Source organism: Peromyscus californicus, unplaced genomic scaffold (genome assembly GCF_007827085.1).
Source record: "Peromyscus californicus insignis strain IS unplaced genomic scaffold, ASM782708v3 Scaffold_12__1_contigs__length_115047231, whole genome shotgun sequence".
NCBI lineage: Eukaryota > Metazoa > Chordata > Mammalia > Rodentia > Cricetidae > Peromyscus > Peromyscus californicus.
This window is the reverse complement of record NW_026294413.1, coordinates 90,145,955-90,171,502: the sequence shown is the minus strand read 5'-3', so window position 1 is coordinate 90,171,502 and position 25,548 is coordinate 90,145,955. Positions and strand designations below refer to the sequence as shown.

At 47.3% G+C, this 25,548-nt stretch overlaps 1 protein-coding gene across 1 annotated transcript in view; it reads left to right on the top strand.

Annotated features, from left to right (window-relative positions):
* Positions 1-25,548, top strand: part of Arhgef3 (Rho guanine nucleotide exchange factor 3) — a 283,566-nt gene that overhangs the window by 127,878 nt on the left and 130,140 nt on the right. Inside the window, exon 4 of the mRNA XM_052733814.1 lies at positions 16,243-16,305. Coding sequence (XP_052589774.1) covers positions 16,243-16,305 — 63 coding nt within the window. The remainder of the gene's footprint in view (positions 1-16,242; positions 16,306-25,548) is intronic.

Genomic DNA, 25,548 nt, shown 5'->3' with positions numbered 1-25,548 from the left:
TAGTCCTTACTTGGCCAGTGGGAGGATAAATTACAGAGGGCTTTTTTAGTACCGTCTGGTAGCATTAATAATCACTTAGCTTCACAGCCTGAATATTACCACTACAGTGTCTCCTGCACGTAGACTGATTTGTGTCGAACATTTCCTGTACCACAGACATGCCAGCTAATGTAGACTTAAATAAGTAAATGCGTTAAAAATATGCTTTGCTGGGCAGGGTATGATGGAGCATGCCTTTAATCCCAGCACTCGAGAGGCAGAGAAAAGTAGATTTCTGAGTTAGAGGCCAGCATGGTCTAGAGAATAAGTTCTAGGACAGCCAGGGCTACACAGAGAAACCCTGTCTTGAAAAACCAGAACTAAAACCAAAACCAAAAAAGGAAAGAAAGGCTTTTCAGCTACTGAAGAGATGAGGCCTTTTGTCCATTTGTGTTGGCTTGATGGCCTGGTGGCATGGGAGGCTTTCAAGATAAAGTAGAAGGATTGCCACCGTCTGGGTGAATTGCTTGCTTTTTTATGTCGAGGCAACTCTGGAAGAATCTGGAAGGAACTCGGTGCAGAGGTTGTCTCCCAGGAGAGGAGGACATGGTTGGAGTAGGAAAGAGGTGTGTCTGTCATTGTGTGCTTGCCTCTCACAACTTAGTCCTATGCATCTAGCCAAGCACAGTGGCTCACACCTGTAATCCCAGAGTCAGAGGCAGGGCAATCAAGAGTTCAAGGCCAGCCTGGGCTACATGAAACCCTGTCTCACCACTTTCCCTGTGGAAGAGGGAATCCTCAATGATTAACAAAAGTGCCCCAACAATGCATTTGTATTACCTGTTTAAAAAATAAATATCTGAAAAAAAATAAAAAGAGAAAACTTTGAAGGTGAACCAGGGAGAGTTTCTAGATTAGGGAACCCTCCAACCTGGGGCTTAGGTGTGAGTGCACGATAGGTTTGGTGATTTGTGGTAAGCATTACTCTAGGTACCCAGTGGTGACAGAAAGCTCAGTATGTAAAACAGGACACTAACAGATTTTCGACACAAGCCTGATTGGGCAGATGGCAGACTGAGGTCTTTGAGCCATAGATGGTTTAAAGGAAGTGGAAGCAACATGATTGTATTTGCATGAATGACATCTCTGCAGGACAGTCAGAAACTCCAATCTTAGGGACCCCTAGGGACTGCCAAGCCGTGGAGGGAAGGAACTCAGGGCTAACTAGAAAGCAGGCTTCCTTCCTGTGTGGTGGCCAGAGTGGAATGCCCCAGCGGGTGGACCCAGGTCTGCGAATCCAGCTTCTTCCGACAGGCCAGCCGGGCAGAAAGGAGTGTTGGCCAGACACAAAATAAAGAAGATGCAGTTCAATCGTATTTAAATGTGTGTTAGATAAACAGATCCAACACCCCATTCATTGGAAGAATGGATACTTCTTGAGTGTCTGAGTTTTTTTTTTTTTCCTCACAGAGACAGGGTCTCGGGTGTCTCTGGTTGGCCTCCAGTGACAGAGTTCCCAGTGTAGCTGTTGATGGCTTTGACTCTCTGGTCCTCCTGTTTCACTTTCTAAGTGCCAGGATTATAGCACGACCCAGTTTCATTCAGCGCTAGGTGGAACCTAGAGCTTCATGCACGTGAGTCCAGGGCTCTGTCCACTGAACTACATCCCCAGTCTGAGTATTTATGTTTTCATGCCATACCCACCGATGGCTATTACCCACAATAAACAAAAGTTCATTGGGAGCTATCAATAAGTTTTAAAAGTATAAAGAGGTCACGAGTCAAAAAATAAAATAAAATTCAGGATCCCTAGTCCAGAAGCAGGAAAGCCGTGTGTGTTTGTGGTTCTGGTTGGGTCACCATGCACTCAGCTCTTCCACAGGAGTCAGGTAGATGGCATGAGTCAGCAGCGCTGGGGTTGATAAAAGTACTGTACATGTCAAAGTGCAGTCATGTGGCTTGGTGCGGCTGTGTGTGAGAAGGTGATCAGTTGAGAGATCAGGTTTGACTGACGGACTTGTCAGTACTGACTGTCCTGCACACAGCTTCCCACTGATGGGTATGTCTGCTTTTCTAGTCTTGTCCTTTAAACACATTGCAGGCAGGTCTCTGAGTGATTGTAGTAAGACCAACTGTAGCCTATGTCTCCAAAGGTGGGATGCTGAGCAGCTGGCCGCACATCTGCACTTGGACTGGATGCTGAGGGTGGCCCCATCATCTCTGGTCCACTTCCAGCTTTGTGTGAGAGACCCTGCCTCCCCACCTTTGTGTGGGCAGACAAATTTTGCCAATATGCAGGCATGAGTGGCACCTTGTCTAAACTCCTCCCCTCTAGCACCTCACCTCTCTTCCCACCTTGGAGCATAAGATGCAGACTCTGAATTGTAGGTAACTTGGACAGAGTCTTTGCCTCAAGGAAACGAAACTGTGTGTGTGTGTGTGTGTGTCTGTGTGTGTGTGTGTGTGTGTGTGTGTGTGTGTGTGAGAGAGAGAGAGAGAGAGAGAGAGAGAGAGAGAGAGAGAGAGAGAGACATTTGCATGTCTGCCTACTCACCAGAAGAGGGCACCAGATCCCATTACAGATGGCTGTGAACTGCCATATGGGTGCTGGGAATTGAACTCAGGACCTCTGGAAGAGCAGCCAGTGCTCTTAGCTGCTCTTAGCCTCTGAGCCATCTCTCTAGCCCCACTACTTCTTTTAGATAGAAACTTCCCCCATGAGCTGGTCTTAGGTACCCTTGCTGAAGAATAAATCACGTGTTGTCTATTCCCGGATGTGAGCTGAGCTTCGGGAAAAGGCCCAGTCTGAGGCATTGAGGCTTCTGTGAGTCTGAAAGCAGAGTTGTCTTCACCAACTGCAGCCAGTGCCCACACTGGGCCCTCCTCCCAGGAAGGCACTTGGTTTGTTCTGCTTTCATTGTCTTGAAACATCATCGCTTTTGGACCAACGGTTCCAAGTATTCACTTTGCTCTGCTCCTAACAAGTTTGGAGCCCATTCTGCCTGAAGCATCTTAGTGTCTCTTCACTGACACAAGCAGGGTAGTGGAAGTTTCCAGCCTCCACATGAGCGCTTGTGGGTGTGGCTGCAAGGGGGTGCATGGCCTCTCTTCCAGATCTGCTGTAAACAGATGTACCTTTTGTGGTCTGTTCAGTGCACATGAACACACACACACACACACACACACACACACACACACACACACACACACACTTGCACACAGCTGGTAGAAGGGTTACTGTTATCTGCAATTCTGAGGCAAGTGGAGAACCTCTGACTTCTCTTGGACATGTTTCCCAGTCTCTGTCATTCTTTCCTCCTCCAGCCAGCGGTGTTCCTGGCCACATGTTATCATATGTGACGGAAATGCTAGAGGTCACCTGGCTCAACTCCCTGAACTTGTAGATAACGTTGAGATGGTGGTGCCAACCTTAAAAATAGATCATAACCCAGGCAATAATTGTTCACTAATTGGTTTATTTTACAATTTATGCATCAGGCAAGAAAACAATAACATCATTATGACTTAGAAACGTCTGCTAAACATTAATATACAAGCTTCAGAAAGTTGTGTTATAATAAAGCTGGAGAAATATCTAGATGGAAGTTGAACTTTCTCTTTTTGAAAAAGCATCTCCTATGTGCCGTCTGGGTGTCTAGATAATTACAACGTAGAAAGTCTTTAAACTTCTCACTTGGACATTCCTCATCATCACAGCACCTGTTAGAATACATCCAGAACGGGCCTTGCTTCATTCTGACAGTCCACAACATTGTGAGCCAGGATGTAAATTTTCAAGAACAAAAAAGTTGGGAGTATCCTGTGAAGCCAACCAGGGAGCAGGGTGAGCAGGCCTGGCTCCCCACTGGGCTCTGCTAGCGAGGCACGCCCTCCTCTCACAGGGAGAAGGAAGAAGGTTGGGGAAAGATAAAGTGTCCATCCTAAAACAAAGCATGGCTAAGGCTTTGGGTCTCCCAAGCACTCCCATTTCCTGTGGCTAAAGTTAGACCTATTAGATAGGAATTTCATTTTTAATCCATGACTGGGCAGAGAAGGAAAAGGAGGAGGCCCCATTCAGCCATCCCAGGGGAGAAGGCCAGAGGGAGGTGCTCATCTGTGCTTGTCATGAGTGGTAAGATGCATGGGGCAGTTACCAGTGACTTTGGTGACTTACATTGCCAGAGCCCTTAACGTTGAGATGGGCATAATGATTTTCTACAAAGCAACACAGGCTTCCCCTGATGTTTGTCTATTGAAAGTTTATGTTACTAAGACAAACAAAAGTCCACTATGCTTACCATAAATAGAATGTAACTATTAAGGTTAAATAAATACTCCCAAACAATGTTATTGAACTTTAGCTGGGTCCTATGGCCTGAGCCTCTTTGTGCCCAGAGGGGAGACGGGTTGGTAAACATTAGAGTGAAGTAGCCTCCATCTGAGTCTTTCTCCTGGATGGATCCGGATGGCAGTGGGTTGAAGACACAGTGACGTTATTATGATGTGGTTGTATGCTGAGTGAAGGATAGTGTAGCAGGTTCTGGGTTAGGGTGAGACATCACACACAAATGTCAGCGGTCATCTGGTCCAACTCCCTGAGCGTACAGTCAGCAGAGCTCTCCTGCAGAGGCATCACCCATGTGGCATGTGCCACGCCAGATACCTTCTTCCGTGTCTCCTGTCTGTGTGGTCACCTCCTGTGCCCTCTACTTCAGAGAGTTCCTATCCGAAGCAGCTGACATCTCAAGGAGCCCCAAACACCCCCCACCCCTCCCCCCTTGTCAGTGAAAGGAGAAATTCTGTTTGGCAACCCTACCTCCTCACTCCTAGTGGAGACTTAAGAACTGTGTTTTATAAACTCTCTCGGGGGTCCCCAGGGAGTGGGACTCTGGCTAGCCATGGCTGTAACCTACTGGCTCCACTCGCTTTCCCTCCTTTCTACTACCTCCCTTCCAGGCAGATCCTTAGTCCTCCGTCTTTATCCCGGGATCTGCTTTACAGGAGCCCCAAATAAAATACCAGGTATCCTAATTAGCTTTAATTGTTAGCTTGACACAGCCCGGAGTCCTCAGACAGGAAAGCCCTGATTGCATGTGTGCATGCCTCTGGGAGATTGTTTTGATTATTAATCGATGAGGAGGGCCCAGTGCACCGGAAGCAGTACCATCCCTGGGCAGGTGGTCTTAAGCTGTGTAGGAAAGCCAGCTAAGCGTAAACCTGTGAGGGAGCCGGGAAGCAGGATTCCTTCATGATTCCTGTCACCCTGTTTCTGCCTTGAATTCCTTGCCTGATTTCCCTCAGTGACGGACTGTGACCTGGAAGTGTAAGCCCAATAAATCCTTCCCGCTGCTGAGGTTCAGAGCCCCTTGTAGGCCTTTAAAGCCTGGGCCATCCTAGAGACTTCTAGAGCACGAAGTCGGGTTTAGTAGGGACACAATTCCTTGCACCTGAGAAGAAGGTAACTATTAAGGGATCAGAAGTAGGTGTCTTCAAAAAAAAAAAACAAAAACAAACAAACAAACAAAAACCAAAAAACAAAGACAAAGCAACAACAAAACACGGCAGTTAATACAGGGTGACATTTTACCCTTGATGGTCTTCCTCTCAGTCAGTATGGAAGAAAGCTGGAAGGAAAGTTACTGTAATAGTCAGTACCCTTCTCGTCGGAACAATGGGTTCATCCAGATATGACGCTGCCCGCATTGTAATCCCAGCACTCAAGAGCCAGGAAAATCACTCCTAAGTTCCATCCCAGTCTGGACTATACATAGCAAGTCCAGAGGGGTGCAGGATTGGAGTGTGTGTCGGGGAGCAGAAAACTCACTTGCCAACAAGATCCTTGGAGGCAGCCGGAGCCTCAGGAGCAGCCCGGTGCTGTGCTGAGGCAAAGACCCCCACTCTGGACCCCGTGCGCCAACCTGGCCAGAGCCCGCTCACAAGGGGGCCAGCAGTCTTCAGTGTGGTGGTTCCTTGCTGGAGAAAGTTGCTCTCTGGTCTGCAGAGAAGCACTGAGAGCAGTAGTGTGACATCCAGTTATCACTTCTCTTAGGATGTCTGCAAGGCCGTCAGCTGTGATGGGGGGCACTGTCCTTCTGCCCCTGTGGCTGAAAATGGAGGAAGGACTCCCTGTGCCCACAAACTCCAGGAAGGTTGGAAAGGGGTCTCTAAACGCAAGGGACATGTAGGTTCTCAGGGCATTGTTTCTTCAGTGGTCCTGTCATGTCCTGGCAAGGGTTTCATAAAAATCAAAAGTTGAGGCTCGTGGCTTCAGAGAACAGGGTTGCCCCATGCCTCGATTTCTATCCTGGAGCCTTGCTTCAAAGTCCACCCCAGTCTGTTTCATCCTCAGGTATGAAACCAAGGCCTAGAGTGTGCAAAACCAAAGCACGCTTATTCACCACCTGATCCATTCTCTAGGAAATCAGTGTTTTTCTAAGATTAGAATTCTTTTTTTTTGCATGGAACATCTCTGGAAGTGAACCCACATGCCCACAAAATGCCAATTACAAAGCTGTAAAGATTCCTCTTTAGGAAAGTTAGATGCTGAGACATCCTGGTGCCAAGGTGCAAAGAATTTTAAAATTTCAGGGCCCATAATATTCCTGAGTTTTGATAACAGAAACCCAAGAGGAGGGGCCGGGAGCTGGCTCAGTGGGCAGAAGTACTTGCCACACAAGCCCATTAACCTGAGTTTGGCCCTAGGAACCCACATCAAAGGGCAGATGTGGTGCACACCTGTATTTCCAGCACTCCTGCAGGAAGATACGAGGCAGACACAGACGTGCCAGCTGGAAGCTCGTGGGACAGCCAGCCTGGACCGTGCAGCACAGTGAAAAAGCAAGGGAGACAAAAAAACGCTTAAAAAACACGGCGCAAGGAGAAAGGGCAAGAGAGCTCATCTTGATTGTCAACTCGATACGATTGAGAGTCACCATGGAAACGAATCTCTGAGCATGTCTGAGGGATTTAATTGGGATGGGAGGCCCACTGTAAAAATGGGGGCAGCAGCCTGACTTGGGCTGGGGTCCTGGCTACGGATGCAGTGTGAGCAGCTGCCTCAGGCTTCTGGGGCCTTCCTTCCCTCAGGGTGGACTGAATCCTCCAATTGTGAGCCAACAAATCCTTGTTTCGTGTAAGTCTCTTTTGCCAGGTGTTTCCTCACAACAACAAGAAAAGTAGCTGGTACAGGGGGAGGGAAGGAGCCACTTACGTGACCAAATCCTCCATAAGGAAACCAACTCTTAGACTGGGAGTTACAGTCTGGTGGGTAACACCTAGTGTGCCGGCAAGGAAACTCCTTTGCTCATTAGTGCTAGGAACCAACCCGGGGCCTCGGGCATGCTCTATTGCTGAGCCGCACCCCAGCCCCAACCTTTTTATTTATCTATGCCCTGATCTCCAAGCAGCTTAGAAAGTCTCACACATTCCGGCCGCATTCCTCATCTCTCCTTTGTGGGGCCTATTGTTCCAAGAAATCCAGGTTTCAGACACCCGGGGTGGAAGGAAGCCTTGTGTCCCTGTGACTAAAGACCTACCTGGGGGCAACTCATCAATCCACAGGGAACTATGGTGGACAGAGTGTCACCAGCCCAGGAGGGGGGCAGCCTTGTTAAACAGCTGAGAACAGACCCAAGAACTCCGTCTACTCTGCTGCCTGTAGTACTGTGGATAATCATGTTTGGAGCTGAATTATGTAGTTGGATTGTCTGCCACTGGCAGCATGAGGGGCTTATCTAGAAAGTAAGCAACTATTTAGACATTTCCTAGACCCCCCCCTCTTCTGTGTGTGTGTGTGTCTGTCTGAATTAATATTTATTAATAAAATTTCAAATGACTCTATCAGTGAAGAATTAGAAGTTTGGTTTATGCTTTATGTATTGGGTGTGCTTGCCCCGTGCACCATGGAACGTGTGTGGAGGTCAGAGGACACTTGTGTGAGAGCCATTTCTCTCCTTCCAGCATGTGGGTCCCTGGGATGGAAGTCAGGTCCTTAGGCTGTATGGAAAGTGAAGCCCTCTTACTGGCTTTGTAGTGAGTAATTTTAAAAGTGAAGGGAGGCAGAGAGTGCAGTGTAGTATGGAGTGCTTGCTTCACGTGTTAATATCGCTGAGGAGAAGAGCCCGTCGACAAATAGCCTGGAGAGTGCCAGTGGTAACAGTTGATGAATTAAGGGTTGTGGCTAATCTAATGGTTAATCTAATTCCCGGCACCTGTGAGCCTGTGGAAGCAAACTAATCACCGTAATTTAGAAGGCCTGGGAAGAACTCCTGGCTAACTCAATTGGGTGCTGCTTGTCACAGCTCATTGCTGAAAATCTTGGTGGACACAAACCCTTCCTCCCACCTTATACCCGTACCTGGACGGAGACGGATCCGGGACAAGATTTCCGTGCTTTCTGGAGTTTTCAACAGTTTTGGTATTTTCTCCTTGAGTTTTATAGTCTGATGTCTTCACTCGCTGTTCCTGCTGCCAGTGCCCTTAATCCTGATAATAGATGATATCTGTCAGTTCTAGCAAATTCTCACTGCTGTTACAGATGAGAGACGAGCATAGAGAGGTGACGTGAGTGATCCCTAAGGCTCCATGGCAAGTGTACGGCAAAATAAGATGCAGATCCCCCATTTCTGCCTGTATGGCCTGCCAGCCACCTCCAAGTGTCATCAATGCTGTGGGCGCAGTCACATGCTGCATTAGTTAGAATGTATGGACCGGTAGGGCGCAGTCACATGCTGCGTTAGTTAGAATGTGTGGACTGGTAGGGCGCAGTCACATGCTGTGTTAGTTAGAATGTATGGACAGTAGCTCAGAGGGCACCCGAGTTCCAGGTTCTCTACCAAGTGAGCATCAGATGAGAGTCGAGAAAAAAAAACGGCCTGGGTTCTAGGATGCTAGAAAAGGGAGGGTGCCTGAAAATTGGGGAGGAGGGAAAAAAAGCCCCATGTTAAATGGAATCGGGTCTCCCCTCGGTCCCCTTACCCGTGGATCAAAACAAAGCGAGGGATGTTTTTATGCTCAAACACAAGTTGATGAAGTCAGGTTCCAGCTGAGGACAAGCCCAGATGAAAGGGACAGCATCAAAGCCTCTCAAACCACCAAAGCTGTTTGCCACGGAGAAGATAAATCAAAAAAGCCTTGAGATCTGGTTCAAATTGAATAATTATAAACGACTCGTCAGGCACCGTTTGCTGTCAAGTCAGGAGCTGCGCCTGCTCCATCAGCAGGTTTTTGCTGTTCTGGTCATTTAATCACAAAAAGTCTGTGATTAAATAACAGGGCTGTTCTGATGCTAATCAATTTAATCTCAGCCATTTAAAGTGAAGTCACACTCACCATTTGGCTCTGAGAAAGGAGTGGGAAGGACCCAGTGTCAACACAACTAAAGTTATCCAGGGGGCCTTGTGATCAACTCCATGGGGTCTGGGCAGTTAGAGTTAGATTGCAGCCTAGGACTTGGTATCTGCCATACTGCAGGCAGGTCTCCCCATCTCTCACACCTGCCCTGAGTGCCTCTCGGAGTCAACTGGTCGCAAAGCAATGATCCCAGCTGTGACAGGGATCTTATTTAAGATAGAGACTTTCTACTCTTGGCTGCTTGGTAGAGCAAGCTAGCCTTGAGCTTGCTGTGCGCTGTGTAGACCAGGCTGGCCTTGAGCTGGCTGTGTGCTGTGTAGACCAGGCTGGCCTTGAACTTGCTGTGTGCTGTGTAGACCAGACTGGCCTTGAACTTGCTGTGTGCTGTGTAGACTAGGCTGGCCTTGTCTATCCTTCTGCCTTTACCTCCTAAGTGCTAAGGTTACAGGCATGAATACCCATGCCTGGCTTGTTTTAAGTAAGTATGTAAACACATTTTTAAACCATTTTCAGATATTAACCTAAAGGAAAACACATCGTAGCAGACAGGACAAAGAAGAAATCAGCATTGTATGCTAGAAAGACAAGTGGTTGGTCCTAAAGAAAATCCACCTCCTGTTCTGCATGCAGTAAAGCCCTGACGTCCGCATCCCACTTTTTGAAGTGAATACCACAGTGTTGACTTACAGTGAGGGAAGAAACAGCTAATGGGACACGCCATTGGTTCCTAGTTCCAGTGTGTTTCCCTTCTCTGCTGTGTTGGAGACACCTAGTGACTCTCCTCGGCAGCTTAGGCTCACACCCTCACAGCGGTTCAAGATTTGAGACAAGGGAGGATTATGTATTCAGGCTTGAACCAGTATGGGCACTTCTGAGAATCCACCAGTTGACAGTTGGACCAGTGCTTATTCATAAACAGCCTTCCACAGAACAACAGAAAAACAGATTGTTCATGGACCATTTACCAAAGGAATTTAGATGTCTGCCTTGGGCTGTCTGAAGGTGGCCAAGCCTAAAAGGAGCTATCCCTGTAGCAGCCTGAGGGACAGTGATTATTAAACAGGTCCAGGAGATGAAGGGCAGAGGTGATGGTAGAGGCTATGAGATGATGTGAGAGTCCCCAACCCAGGTTGCCAGATCCATCCAGGTTTACTCACCTTACCATGACACCTTACAGCTAACTGTGCAAAAGGTTCTGCTCCCTGGCATGTTCACACAGGCAGGGGCCTGGAGGCATTTTGCTGTTTGAAGAAGAAGGTTTTGCATCACTCAAAGGCTTTGAAAGACTCTCTATAATCTGTAGACTGTAGCCACTAAGAAAGCAGATACTCCCCGGCCCATTGTCCCCAAGGTTTCTTCTGTCACTGTTTTCACATTTCACCCCTACTTGGGAACACTGGTGTGCCCTTTATGGTCACTTATGGTTGTAGTCAGCTGCTTCCCTTCTCCTCTAAGCCATTGGTAGGACTTGGAGGAACGGAGATCACGTCTTCCTTTTGCTCAGGGACGAGGCATGGACAAGCATCATGGCTGAGATGTGACTTTCTTGGAGCACATTAGAGCCTCCTTCCTGCAGGAGGCATGGAGCTAAACAATGCCCTCCTTGGACCAAGGTCTGTACCACTGTGACTTGTATACTTTAAGGAAAAGCCATGCCCCTTCTGGTAAGGAAAATGCTCTCTTTTATCTGAACAGTAAGAAGCTTGATGTTGAGGAATCTCAGCCTTCAGTAGCCATGGTGTTGGGGTTTTGATTTGATTTGGGCCAGGTGTTAGCGGGGGGTGGGAGGTGGGGGAGTATCATCTCAAGAACACAGGCCTTCTTCAGTCATTCCTTTGCTTTCTTCCCTGAGTCACCATTCAGAAATTATTCACCAGTCTGCTCAGCACAGGGTGTTGGGGAGGGGCCCATAAAATTATGTGCTGAAATGGGAGACAGACTCCCGCAGTTACTGGGCCTACCCAAGTGGCTTTCTTACAGTTGAAAGGGAAGTGGATAATGCCTTTGCTTCAGTAAACCTGACAGAAGTAGCAGGGTGGGAACTTGGCTCCTCAAACTGGCTGGAAATCCATCAGAACTAGAGTATAAATATCGGCACACATAACGACCTTCCTGTCTGGCTAACTTGTCTGTGGCTTAGGGTCTACAGAAGTAAAGTGGCTGTGACCCCAAAGCAGGCAATGGCAGGCGTGATAGCGCTTGAAACCTGAAAGTACCACAAAAAAGAGCTTCATACGGACCGCATCCCGGGGTCTCCAAGTCATCACCAAGGTGTCTCCACAGTCCTCACCTGCTGCACACTGTGCACTTCTTCTGCAGGTCACATGTGCCATCCCAAGTTTGGGTGCAGGACAGCATGAGAGATGCGGACTTCTTAGCATGGAGTCACGCAGGCCTGGGTTGGATCCAGGCCCTACCACTTTGCTGGTTTTAAAACCCTAGGCAGCTCAGTGGCTTCTCAGAGCTTCTGTCACCATCTTGCAGAATGGAGAACTTGCTAGTTCCCACCTGCCTCGTCGTGTGGTTGTCAGGCTCAAATGAGCTCCCACAGATGAGTCTGTCTGCGAAAGGCATGTGGTCAGTGTTTAATAGGCTAAAATGTCACCTTTGTTATAGGTCTGATGAGACCATTACAGGTGCTGTCTCTCAGCTTACTCGCCGGTATCTCCGTGGCTTGGTTCTGGCTGGTGATGTCTTCCATGAATTGTTCTATAGATCATGAACACGAGCCCAGCCTCCCAGTATTTGAGTGGGAATTCATGTGGCTGCTCCACAACACACCTTCATTACTAGGGTCCACTGAGCCGGAGTGGCTGCCCATTTGGTCCCTTTCTCTCTTCCCACCTGGGTCTCTCTGGATCTGGAGGCTGATGAAGAGAACAAGCCCCTCAAAAGGTGCAAGGCTACAGAAATCACCAACCAGTACTATGGCAGGTTCTATGCCAGCACTGGGACCTGAGTCCCATCCTTAGGACCCACGTAAAATCTAGGTGCAGCCGCACATTCCTGTAATCCCAGCTCTGGGTTGTGGAGACAGGATTCCTAGGGCTTTCTGGATTGCAAGTCTAGCCAATCAGGAAGCTCCAGGTTCATGAGAGTACCTGTCTCAACAAACAGAAGGGGTGCAGAGATGTTCTGTTGTTATGGTCATACACTGCTCTTGCAGAGGACCCACATTCAGGTACCCAGGCCCACGCTGGGCGTCTCACAACCTCCAAGAACCCCAGCTCCAGGGAGATGCAATGTCTCTGGTCTCTGTGGCAGCTGCACTCACACGCATATACCCCCGCCTAACTAAAAATACTAAAAATGTAATGTTGAAAGTGATTGAAGAAGATACCCAACATTGACCTCTGACCTCTACTCTCATGTGCGCATAGGTGCATGCACACAAAGTCAAACACCAGAGAGCGGAAAAGTGACCCAGTAGCTGACCTCTGCCTTACCTGACTCACGGTAGAGATCACAGTGTCAACACTTTTATCTTCTTTTCACTCCCAGCTAAGAGTCAGGGAGTGTGCCTTGCCTGTGCTGGTTGCCAGGAGCCAGCAGCTGTTGGTACAGAAGAGTGAGCATGAAGTGATGGAGCAATGACTAAACGAAGCTTTGTGAAGTTTTTGCTTCTGACTTAGAGTTCAAGCTTCCGACTTCTTAGCTGGGTGTGGTGATACTTGCTTGCAATCACAACATGTAGGAGCCTAGAAATAGCCCGGTGTACATCGTGAATCCCAGGCCAGCCCGGGTCACATCGTGAGACTCTATCTTTTTTTTTTTTTTTTTTTTTTTTAAAGATTTATTTATTTATGTATACAATGTTCTCCCTACACGCCTGCAGGCCAGAAGAGGGCACCAGATCTCATTACAGATGGTTGTGAGCCACCATGTGGTTGCTGGGAATTGAACTCAGGACCTTTGGAAGAACAGCTAGTGCTCTTAACCTCTGAGCCATCTCTCCAGCCCGAGACTCTATCTTTAAAAACATATAAAAACAAAAAAAAATCCTCCTGACTTGTTTGTTGCCAGCAGTGACTAGTCAGCATCCTCTGTAATGAGGATTTGCAAGAAAACCTTTTCTCCAAATCCACGCAGCTTTTATCTTGTAATATGTGTGGGTTTCCTTATTTTTTTTATTTTTATTTATTATTTATTTATTTTTGGTTTTTCGAGACAGGGTTTCTCTGTGTAGCTTTGTGCCTTTCCTGGAACTCACTGTAGCCCAGGCTGGCCTCGAACTCACAGAGATCCGCCTGGTTCTTCCTCCCGAGTGCTGGGATTAAAGGCGTGCGCCACCACCACCGCCAGATACCACACACCTCACCTGTGGTGCCCACAGTGGGCGGGCCTGGTGAGTGGTGTTTCGGCTTTATAGAGAATATCTGGAACTCAAGCTTCCTCCTGCCCCACCCCCACCCCATCCAGATCCCGGGGGTGGTAGTACGAATCTCAAGGCAGGAGAAAAGCTAAACTCGGGAGGGCCTGGGTTTCTCTAAGCAGCAGGGCCTCCCTGCAGCTGCTGCTCACATGCTCACTTAGCGCATGTTGCTGGTTGATACACATCTGCCTGCTTGCCCCGCTGTGCATTCCTTAGGACAGTATTCCAGGCACAAGACTCCACCGAACATTCCCAGCGGTGGGTAAGATGTGAACTCCTGCTGCACCTGCTGGAAACTGTGTGTGAAGGGTTTTGCCTTTGGAAGCAGATTCCTGAATTCTGAGTACCGTGCCATAGGGTGGAACTCCCAGCAAACTGCTGATCTGTGCCAACCTCAGTTTATTTACCTGTAAAATGGGAACTATTGCTTGCCATACCTGTCTCCAAAAGGTACCATATTGGCTGGATGCAGTGGCACATGCCTGTAGCCCAAGCTGGTTGGGAGGCTGAAGTGGGAGGATTGGTCCTCTGGCCTAGTAGAGTTGTAGGGCCTCTAAGCTTTCCCACTGAAGTGATACAGACTGCCGCAGAATCACTGAGAAATGATCAGAGATGCTGATGACTAGAGCTAAGTAGCTGACTTTATCAAAAGAAACCCCAGTCCACTCCCCATCTTCACCTGATGCTTTTGTTCATCCTATTATAAAATGCCTCCTCCCATGAGAAGACCTCCATCACTGTACCTCCAAAATCTTCCAGCCTACTTTTAGAGCACCAGCTGTATGTACCAGTATTCTACTTGGCATTGATGTCGGGGCTTGGGGCGTAGCTCAATAGTAAAGCACTCACCTAACATGCATAAGGCCCTGGGTTCGATAGCCAGTGCCACAGGAAAACCAAAGATATAATTTATTTTCCATTCTTTGGGACTGATGTCACCACCACCCTGCCGTCCCAACCTTGGAATTAAGAAAGAGTGATTCAGAGAAAGAAAATGACTTTCCTAACGTATGGGATCTAGGGTGTGCAAATCACATCTGCTGTGTCTCCCTTGCATGGATGTGCATCCTTTAACCATGGGAGTTGCCAACCTGTGCCTTCCTGGAGGCACACACAGAGCTTGCCACATAGTAGACACCTGCTCAGCAAGCCTTTGTTCAAGTGATCATGTGTGGAGACCACAGAGGTTTCCTAGTGAGAACTTACTCAGGGTCCGAGAATCTGAGCTTGCTTTTTACCCAGCAGAGCTGCATAAGGGGATGATTTGACTACGGGCATGGTTACCAGGTGTTTGGAAGGGTCTACACTTGGCTGTGTGTTGTGCTTTGATCTAGCAAGGGGGAGGTCTTTTGCCCCGCCCCTTGGCATTGTTATAAAACGTCCTTTTGAATAAACGGAAAAGGCCGTTGGGTATTGACCCAGGTCCTCCCGAAGCTATCCTGTGTTTCTGTCTTTCTTTTCGTCAATTAGGTCTTTTTCTACCTAGTATTTTCTTATCCCTCTCTCCTCCTCATAAGAACCCTTGAAAAGGTGGGAGCTGGCTTCCCACAACCATAGGCAGTTCTGGTCGCTGTCCAATCCCTGCCTTGTTCAAATTTAGAGTTCTGAGGGAGAAGAGGAGGTGGGCTTCTTTGGGTGTTACAGACTGCAACCGTCTCCAGACAGCCCCGTGATGTCACACCAGCAGTTCTGGTCTTCTGGCAGTTTTCTTCTCAGCAGCATTGGGACAGATTTGAGGACCCAGGAAATACTTGGCTCAGGCAGGCCTGAGGATGCAGAAGATAACTGACATCTCTTGGATGTGCTTTCTTGTAGTCTATAGATAAATGTCTTTTCTGCTTTATAAAGGGGAAAATATATTTCTGCATCTAACTTAGTAATGTGGCCATAATTATATAAATTCATCTGAAATGTCTGAAGTAGAATGACTATTCTGATTCTGAAATATGAGGGGGGAGGAAGTGTGTGTGCGTGTTTGCGTTTGTGTTTCTGGGGATTGAATTCAAGGCCGCCTGTGATCTAGGCAAGTGTCTACTACCCAGCTACCCTATCTATTGCCATTCCTAAGCCTCAGTTTTCATGGCTATCAGTGGGAAGGTTAGAGGCTGTTTATTTCCAGAATGTGGCCTTGTGATTACATCATGACCCAGTTCAAGGTTTAGAACGGATATTTCCAAGGAAATTAGATTTGCTTTCCACTCCGATCTGTTCTTCCGAGTCAGTTAGAATTAGACCTTTGTATCTAAATTTCTAAATGTTATATGGAAACGTTTAGGGGGGAAAATACAGCGAGAGACAGAGAGAGAGGAAGAGTGTGTGTGTGGTGGATTGAATGATAATAAGAATGCAGACCAGTCACCTCATCTCAGAGCTTAATAATTCCCCGTGGTTCTTGGACCTACTGCCTTGCATCCTTGGCTGAAACTTTTGGGTGACATGGTGGCAGTGATAAGGGTTGCATGCATTATTTGATTACTTGTTTCCTTCCCTGTTCAAAGCCACAGTCGCCTTTAAAATCTGCTTCTCCATCTGTCTTGCAGCGGAAGCGGAAGCAGAGTGCCCAGGATGAAGATGCCATCAGCCTGTGCAGTCTTGACATAAGCGTAAGTTCAATCCTTGCTGCTTCCCACTCCGCCCCTGCACAACGTGACAACATCACTCTTAGTACGAATGTTATTTGTTACCATGCTGTGTACTTAAAGTGGACTTCCGTCATCCGACGGTGGAGTTGTGACCAACAGGATTTTCTCTTTTTTATCTCTTCATTTTACTGGAGACGGTTGTGTAGCCAACTTGAACTTTAAGCCAACTTATTTATTGTCCATGTATTTTTTTCATCATAAAATGAATTATAAACTTAGGCATCTGGATAGGATCTGGATTAATCCCACGGTGCAGTTTGAGAGGCTGGTTCAAGAAGATAGGGTGGATGTTTTTCCCTTGGGAGGTGGGCGGAGTCAGTGGCTTAGTTGAAACCCCAGCCCCGGGATGGCACAAAGGCTAGATGAAGATTCTCCTAGCAAAGGTAGAATGAGCAGCTCTGGGTCCAACAGATCTTAGTCAAGATTCTGTACTTAGCATTCACGTGGAGTGATTCCTCATCTGGAAAATAAGGCTGAAAAGACTATGTGACTTTGTGAGTCAAATAAAACAACAAAGATGAGAAAATCAAGCATAACACCTGGTACCTAGTAGGTGCCCAGTAAACATCAGCTGCATTATGTTTCCCTGCAAAGCACAAGCTTGTAAAAGAGGCTCAGTGACATGGTGGCCAAATGCTTGTGATGGCAGAGGTCGGAAGCCTCCTTTGGATTTCCAAGATGTTTCATTTTGATGACGTCCTGTGCATGGACTCTGGTCCTGTGACCGATGCAATTGAAAAGCCGCCTCAAGTGTGTGTTACATTCACTATCCAGGCTGGGGGCTAGAGTGGGCACTGAGGCCTCCCAGGTTCCTCCTGTCTATTCATGCACTGTAGATGCATGGAACACTATGTAACGTCCATGTAACAGAGACTGTGAGAGCATCCTATGATGTATGAAGGCTCCAGTATTTAGCAGTGGAACCTTGGACTAGCCACTTCCACTATCTGTGCCTCAGCTTCTCCATTTGGTTGGACGATGGGTCTTCTAAAACCATTATGCAAATGGGAAACGGTCTGAATATGAATTATTAGGTTTTCATTTAATGCCATTTATTTGCCAATATGAACAATGCTCTTTTAGCTATTTTTAATTATTGCCAAATTTCCTGATGTAACCGCTTTGGTGGAATGATCTTGAGCTGACTGTTAATGATGTCTTTATTTCACCATATGGTGTTTATCTAGCCTAGTCCTTTAGGCCGTTAGATTGATGGAGATGGGCTAGTTTACCAGGTTGCCATGGTGACAAGACAGACCAATGTTCTTCTGGGGTTTTCTTTATTCATTGGATATTGTCTTATTGACAGGGGATGCTATGGAACTTCTCTCATCAGCAATAAGATCTTTTGCGTGTTTAGGTATTTTTAATTTTGTTGAACTTTATTTTTAGACTCTAAAGACTGTCAGGATCTACAGAGTCCTTAGCCATCATGCATCTCAATGTCCCTGGATGCAGATGAAATACTAGCCACCTGGGAGCGGAGGGCAAGACTTTTGTTCAGGCATTTCTAAGATCCTGCATCAGCACACAATTTTCTCAGCTGCAAGCTGGTGTTTATTTTTCAGGAATGCATGTCTCTAAATGCTTTTTTATCAGAACTGCTGACCCCTGATCAGAAAGGATTACTGGCAATTTTAAGTGTGATTTGGTTTTGCCTTCCTTCCTATTCGGGTCACCTAGTTTTCAGATAAATCATTATCTAGAAATTATTCATTTTTCCCCCTGTGCAATTTCAGATGTTTCCTCTTATCTTGACCAACTCATGTATCATGCTTTGTCACAGTAATGAGATTTCATAGAAGAAAAACCTACCCCATTTCACTAATAGGGCTATCTTAAGGGTTCAGCCATGGCCAGGCTTATTTCTGATTTACTTGGCTTTTTGTCTGAGTCTTGGCAAACAGATCTCCAGAACGTAGGCTAGGGTTCCTCCATTTATTGCCACATATAATAATTGTACACGTTAGAGACCTGGAAGCTGTTGTAGGGCATGAGACTGTTGTGTTGCAAGCTCCATGACTCTTAGAGTCATACAGAGGTGACAGGAAGTGTGGCAGAACCAAGCATTGCCAGGAAGGAGTTTCTCATTTTGAACCTGGCACCTCATGTGCACTCAGAGGAGATGAGCTATGTTGTTGCTTATTTTTGCTCTTTTGGGGGGCCCGCCATCCAGCTCCCAAATAAATCACACACAGAGGCTTATTCTTATTTATAAATGCCCAGCCTTAGTTTGGCTTGTTTCTTGCCAGCTTTTCTTAACTATCCCATCTACCTTTTGCCTCTGGGCTTTTCCTCTTCTCTTACGTCTATAAATCTTACTCTTACTCTATGGCTTGCTGTGTAGCTAGGTGGCTGGCCCCTGGAGTCCTCTTCCTTCTTTGGCTCCTAGATCTCCTCTTTCCAGATTTCTCCTTCTATATATTCTCTCTGCCTGCCAGCCGCACCTACCCTTTCTCCTGCCTCGCTATTGGCCCTGCAGTTCTTTATTAGGCCATCAGGTGTTTTAGACAGGCAAAGTAACACAGCTTCACAGAGTTAAACAAATGCAACATAAACATAAGTAATACACTTTAAAATAATATTCCCCAACAGAAATAAACTGAATTAAGTGGTGGGTAGGGCGACCCATGAGAAGATGTTTCACCATAAATGCAACGGTATCTAAAGCTCTGAGCCCAGTGAATTAGTTATTCTGGTGAGGAAGTGGTCTTTATCAGTTGTCACTCAAAAGGACTTCGTTTTTGTGCTTCTGAGTGGTGATGTCCAGGAGAGTCCTTACAGCAACAGCGCTGAAGAGGTGGAGTTTCTGTTGTTGCTGTTTCATAATTCTGCCCCAAATAGCCATTAACCCAAAGACTTGGGCAGTCCCCCTTTCTCTGTAGCAGGGTCTCAGGCAGTGTCACAACTGGCTGAAGAGTTGTTTTGACCCTATTGCTGTGTCTAAGTGGAAAGTATCGGGGGAGAAGGGTCGGTTTCAGTTAGTGGCTCACAGTGGAGGATGTGAGGGTTGAGAAAAGTAAGATAGGTACTTCTCAGTTTTGATTCCACTTCCTAAGGGGTAAGACAGCCATGGGATGCATGTGTGCTTTGAACAAGAGTGCTAGATAAGAGAGTGGGCATTTTTAAGGGTCGGTCAGGTTCCTGTTCAATCTTAGCCTAATGCTGAGAACATAATGGACTTTTAGTACATACTCTTGAATTAGAGACAGAGTGATGGACAGAGAGGGAGAGAGGGAGAGAGGGAGGGAGGGAGGGAGCCCTAAAAGTACCCCTTTTAAAGAAACGTATTTGTGATGTAAAAAGCGAGGAATTGTTTGCACAGGTGAATTCACCCATCAATTAAGCAACGGTCAAGCTGAATGTGGTAGCTAGCACACACAGGCAGTCAATCCCAGCATTTAGGAGACAGAGGCAGGAGAATTGTGAGCTTGAGGCTAAACTGAATTTTATAGCAACCTCTTAAATCACATGTGATTCTTGGGCATTTGTGGACCCTGGCCAAGCCCTTTTGTTGAGCCCCCCTTTTACAGGGGGCACTAGAAGGTCTTGAAGCCCAGGGGAGGATGGAATGCCTCCAGAGCTGGCAAAATAATTGATGTCTTACTTTCCTCCACCACTTGAATTGATCCAGTGCCTGAGCCCCCAGCTTCCGGAGAGAATAGAACAAACACAAACTATTTCAGAAACAACAAAAATAAAAAATAAGTAAAGCAGCATATATTTTTGAGAACCATTTGCAGAGTGAAAAAGGCTCCTGGCAGCCGCCTCCCAATCTCCTCTCACGTCAGAGGATATGAGTGGGCTGCTTGTGGGAGGATCACGTCTCCCACTGCAGTTTGCTGTTTTAAATAAACCCTGACGGGTGAGAGATGCCTGAGTGGGTTCTGGATGTCTTGCGAAGGCTTTGGCGGGACAGCCAGCTGTTTGCCCACACAGCTCGGCTCTGCCCGAAACACACGAGCCCTGGGCTGGACGTAACAGCAGACCCCAGTGATAACGCGCTGTGTGCAAAGGGGTTCACCGAGGACCCACCTCAGAGCCGCGGCTGCGTTTCGATGTGCTGGCTGCTTCCTGTGGTTTACACGCCCCTTCATCACGTCTGCCTCGCAACATATTTCAGACCTGCGGAACAGAATGAAGTGATTCTGTTTCAGACACACTCAGAGGCAGTAGTGCCGCCGAGGAAATATTTCCGTGGCAGCGGGGCCTTGGCAAGCCTGGTGTGCCGCCGGGTTCAATGTTTGCTGCCTTCCCGTGTCCACAAACATCCTACGTCCACGCGTTCCTAAACATTGTATGTATTGTGAGCCAGCCTTTCAAGTTTCTGTAAGCACATGTGATCATTTAAAAATTTCTATTTATACGTGTGTGTATGTGCCCACACATGTGCTGTGGCACCTGTGTGGAGGTTGGAGGGCAACTTACAAGAGTTGGTTCTCGCCTTCCAGCCTGTGAGTCCTGGGGATTGAATCCAGGTCATTAGGCTGGATTAGCAAACGCCATCTTGCAGGCCCATAAGCACATGCAGTTTTAAAAGTTGGGGTCACGGTACCTATCCATTTATTTTGGGACTTTCCCCTCACTGTTTGAGAGAGTACATCACTGCATCCCACAATATTCTTTAAAAAACAAAACATTATTTTAAACAATACATCGTCAGATGAAGGCACCGAATTCATTCAGCCCATCTCTTCTTAGGAATTTATGTAAGCGCAGACTTTTCTCTGTTATAAATAACATTGATGGGCATCCAAGAATATGCTTGTGTAATCCCTTTACTCAGCAGGATGAAATCCAAGCTCTGGAATTCCTGGCTCACTGGTTACAGCCCCAGAGCAGCCTTCTGTCCCCGCTGTCAGTGGGAGGTGGAAGCAGAACTTGGAGATGCTGGAGATGCTGGATAGCGTCTGTGGAGCCTGGCAGGAGAGACTCATTCCCAGCTCGTCTGGTCCATCCCTCTGATGAAGCATCACCATTCCCTCGCTAAGCCTGGGAGGGACTTGTGGACCTTTGTCCCCCTCCTTCAGAGGGCCCTCATGGCTGTGACAGTGAGGCTGGCAGTGGCACTTCCTTTCAATACTAGCGAGGCTTCTCTGTGGAAGGTGGGGTATGGGCCTGAGATTTGCGCCCCACCCCCAGGGGTGAGGGGGGCTGCAGATTAGCATTCGCATCCTTCCTATATTTTCTTTGCCAATTTACAGGGACCAAGATAAGTCCTCCTGAAGCTCCTGCAAGGGATACTTGGGGAGTGTGTACTACACCTGAGGCTTCTGAGTTCCTTCGGTTGTGACAACACCTCTTCTGTCCCCTGTGAAGCGTTTAGACATATTCAGATCTTGCTCTTTCCCTCTCCTAATGAGAGATAAGAAAACAGGTCAGCTGCAGCCTTTGTGCAGGGGAGTGATCTCAGGGCTCCCTCCATAACGGAGACCATAATGTGTATGCCTGGGGCCGCCTCCTGGCCTCCCTGTCTTCCTATACCACCAGGATGTTTATAATCCCCACCTCCAGGTCCCAGGCTCTGTGAGGACTCCCAAAGCAGCCCCATCTGAGCCCTGCCTTCCTGCCCTGCCTTAACCTGAACCACTGCCTCTCACCTGCTCCACATACAAGCTTTCCATGCTGGCTTTCTATCGTTTCTCAGAATCGTTCGGCTTCATCTTGTCACTGGGCCTTTGCGCATGTTCCCTCCATGTGTGGAATACACACTATTCTCCCAGCACTTCTCATGACTCTCACCCACGTGTCCTGCATATCCAACTGCCCACCAAGACTTGCCAGGGTTCCTTGCATTTCTCCCTCCGGCCATTCTCCATTCCGTTTCCCCATCCTCCCGACATCACAGACATGCGCCTGTCACAGCTGTTACTATCCAGTGTTGTGATGCCTGCTTCTCAGTCTTCCCAGACAGTCTCAGAGCTTTTGACAAGTAAGTCTGTGTTCTGCCTTTGCCGTGTGCTCAGCAACCCGCACAGGCCTTAACCTGTAGTAGATGCTCAATAAACGTTGGCTAAAGATAGGATCAGCGTCTCTTCCATTGTATGGATGACTGGAAGGGAGAAAGAAACATTGGAAAGTCAGTGCATTTTAAAAGGAAAAGTAGGTGGAATTTAAAAATTCTAGGACAGAAGCTGAGATTAGTGTATTTATCCAGACGTTTAAAGCTAGGAGATCTTTTGGACTCTGATCATTCGGCAGACTGTTCTGAATTTATTACAGTATGTGATACAGTCAGGCTTTGTTTACAAGTTTACTGATAACCTATGAACTCTGTCACAGTAAACAGTATTTGTCACAGGTGCTCCCTAAACATGTCTGGAATGAATGAATGAATGAGTGAATGAATGAATGAGGCTGGGTTCCTCAGAGGGTGTGTCAGAGCAGCTTCATTTTATTTCACAGTCATGAGTTTTCTAGTGTAGACATGAATCAGAATGTCAGGGATGTGAGGACTCAATTGCTGGACTCTTCACAGTAGACTGTGGTGATCCGAGACCTGTTAGAGACACATGGCAGTAGTCACCTAAGTGAGACCCGTTACACACACAGCAATAGTCACCACTGCCGAGTGAGTGCTTACAGCCTGGTGGACATGAGACTACCCACATATCATCTCTTCGTCTATTTGTTACCCCATTAGGGTGAGGCAGATGGGTGTGTGGAAGCCAAGGCTAGACCTGGCTGTTGTGCTGCCCTCCACATCCTAGTGCCCGTGGACTTATTATTGTATTAGCAAACAGCACAACCTTGAGGGGTGCTTTAAGTACTCATCTGTCCTGTGCTTTCCAAATCCCTCACTTAATTCTCCAAGCGGTCCCCTGCCCCTTTCTGAAGATGAGGACATTGAGGATTGGATACCTGAGCTGTGGCCTCAGAGTCGAAGCCTGTAGATTCAAACCCAGGAGATTGCAGGGCAGAGTTTCCCTGCACGGCCCAGGATATGAAAGAAAGAAAAGCCTTTGGCTCTGCAGCTTGAGTGCTGAATGATTGACAGGCCATTTAGTTGGTCACATTAGCACCCTGTGAAGTATGTGGCGGACACACCCATGTTTTCATTTCCCTGTTTATTCCAGTGACTTGTGGTGCTGCATGGACACTCAGCTTTTCTGTCTCCGTGGAGCAAAGCCATGTTCACTGTTAGAATTTGTTCAACCAGACACAGAGTAACAAAGATGATTTTATCTCTTCTCACAGCGTCCAGATAATTAAAACAGATAGCTTTTCTGCAGGTTGGTTTCTTGTTGGCCATTCTGGAACTTGCTACCTAGGGAGATTAGCCTTCCTCAGTCAGCAGGAGGCCTTGATGGATTATGTGGCAGATTTTAATAATGCTTTTATTGCCCAGGGGACCAGGCAGGCTGTGGAGATCAGCCATCGTCAGCACACGCTCATCTGCAATCTGTGGGCCTGCACGTTGGGGATGCACCGTTGTTCATGCTGCCTGTAGAATCCTTTGGGGGTTAAGGTAGCAGGCACCCCACTTTCAGAAGGTTGATCTGAGTCTGCCATCTGAAGTCAGGTTTGACCACTGTTAACATAAGCACACTGCATCTTTCTTTTGGCCTGGTCTGTCATTAGGATTGCTATGTCAAGGGCCAAACAACTGCGTGAGCTTTTCAGTGACAAACCCCAGGACTTTCAAGAGCCTCTCAGATGCTACGGCTTCAGTACAAGCAGGTCGGCATAGCTGTCTTTTTGGGCTCCCAGTGGGATGGTAGCAGTGGGGTTCGGGTTAAATAAGGGTTCTGTAATGTCTGTTTAGACTTATGATCAGAATTACAATCTTTGGAGGCTTGGGGGACAGAACTTGACTCTGTGCCTCTCAGTTTTCTCACCCGTAAAACTGAGTTCATAGCAACATCCTTCCTTAAAGCTGTGGAGATGGAAATGATTTAGTTTACTAAAGAACTTCGCCCCTTGCTTGTAGTAAGTGCAGAAAACACCAGTGTAGTGGTTTGGATAAGAGCAGCCCCCATGCCAGGCAGTGTTGGTGGCATGCCTTTAAACCCAGCACTTGGGAGGTGGTTCTCCAAGTTCCAGGCCAGCCCGGTCTAAAGAGTGAGTTCCAGGACAGCCTGTTCTAAAGAGTGAACTCCAGGACAGCCAGGGCTACACAGAGAAACCCTGTCGGTCTTGAAAAACAAACAAACAAACAAACAAACAAACAAACAAACAAAGAGAATGGCCCCCATAGACTCATACATTTGAATACCTAGTTACCAGGGAGTGGAAACTCTTTGAAAGATACTTAGACATAAATGGATGCAGAGATAGCGTTAGTGTAGTGGCTTTATTTATTTATTTATTTATTTATTTTGGTTTTTCAAGACAGGGTTTCTCTGTGTATCCCTGACTGTCCTGGAACTCTCTCTGTAGATAGGCTGGCCTCGAACTCACAGATACACAGGGGTGAGCCACTGCCACTGCCCGGCAGGTGTAGGGGCCTTTTAAGGACATGGCACCTTGAAGGTTCGTGCTTTGTGGTGGCCCCCTACCCTTTTACACAGACTTTATTTGCCTGTTTATTTTGAGATGGGGCCTTGCTGTTTCCCAGGCTGACTTTGAGCTTCTTCAACCCAAGTGCCCTTCCTGCCCCAGTGGCCCGCTGGCTGTGCTCGCTGTAGAAGCCCCCCTTGCTGCCTGTTCTTCCCTAACAGACACGAGTGAGGACAGCTTTTTCAACATGTCACATGGTTGGCATCTCAAAGTGTGTGTGTGTGTGTGTGTGTGTGTGTGTGTGTGTGTGTGTGTGGCCTTCCCAGATGAGTTTCTTTCCCTGAGTGATGTATATCAGTTTCCTCTGCCTTTCATAACTTCGATCTCTTACTGTGCGTTTTTGTTTTTGTTTTTGTTTTCTTACTATGTTTTTATCACTAGAAAATATTCTACTGCATGGATATACCGCAGTTGCCCCTCTACCCCCCCCCCCCCCCCCCCCCCCCGGCCAGTGTTGTTTCCTCCTTTTGTACTGTTGTTTATTATTTCATAAAACATTGAACATAGTTCTTTTTAAACCGTAATTCTCCAATGAGGAACAGTTGTGTTGTGTTTAATAGAGCCCAGATCTAAACAATGACCATTCTCGCACTCTAGTGCAAGCAGTAATGAAGGAAAAAATGAAAATACAGACTCCTGAGCACGGTCCCACTTCAGCGTTAGACTGCAGGAGCAGCCAGCCCGCTTCAGGTTTTCAGCTTTCCT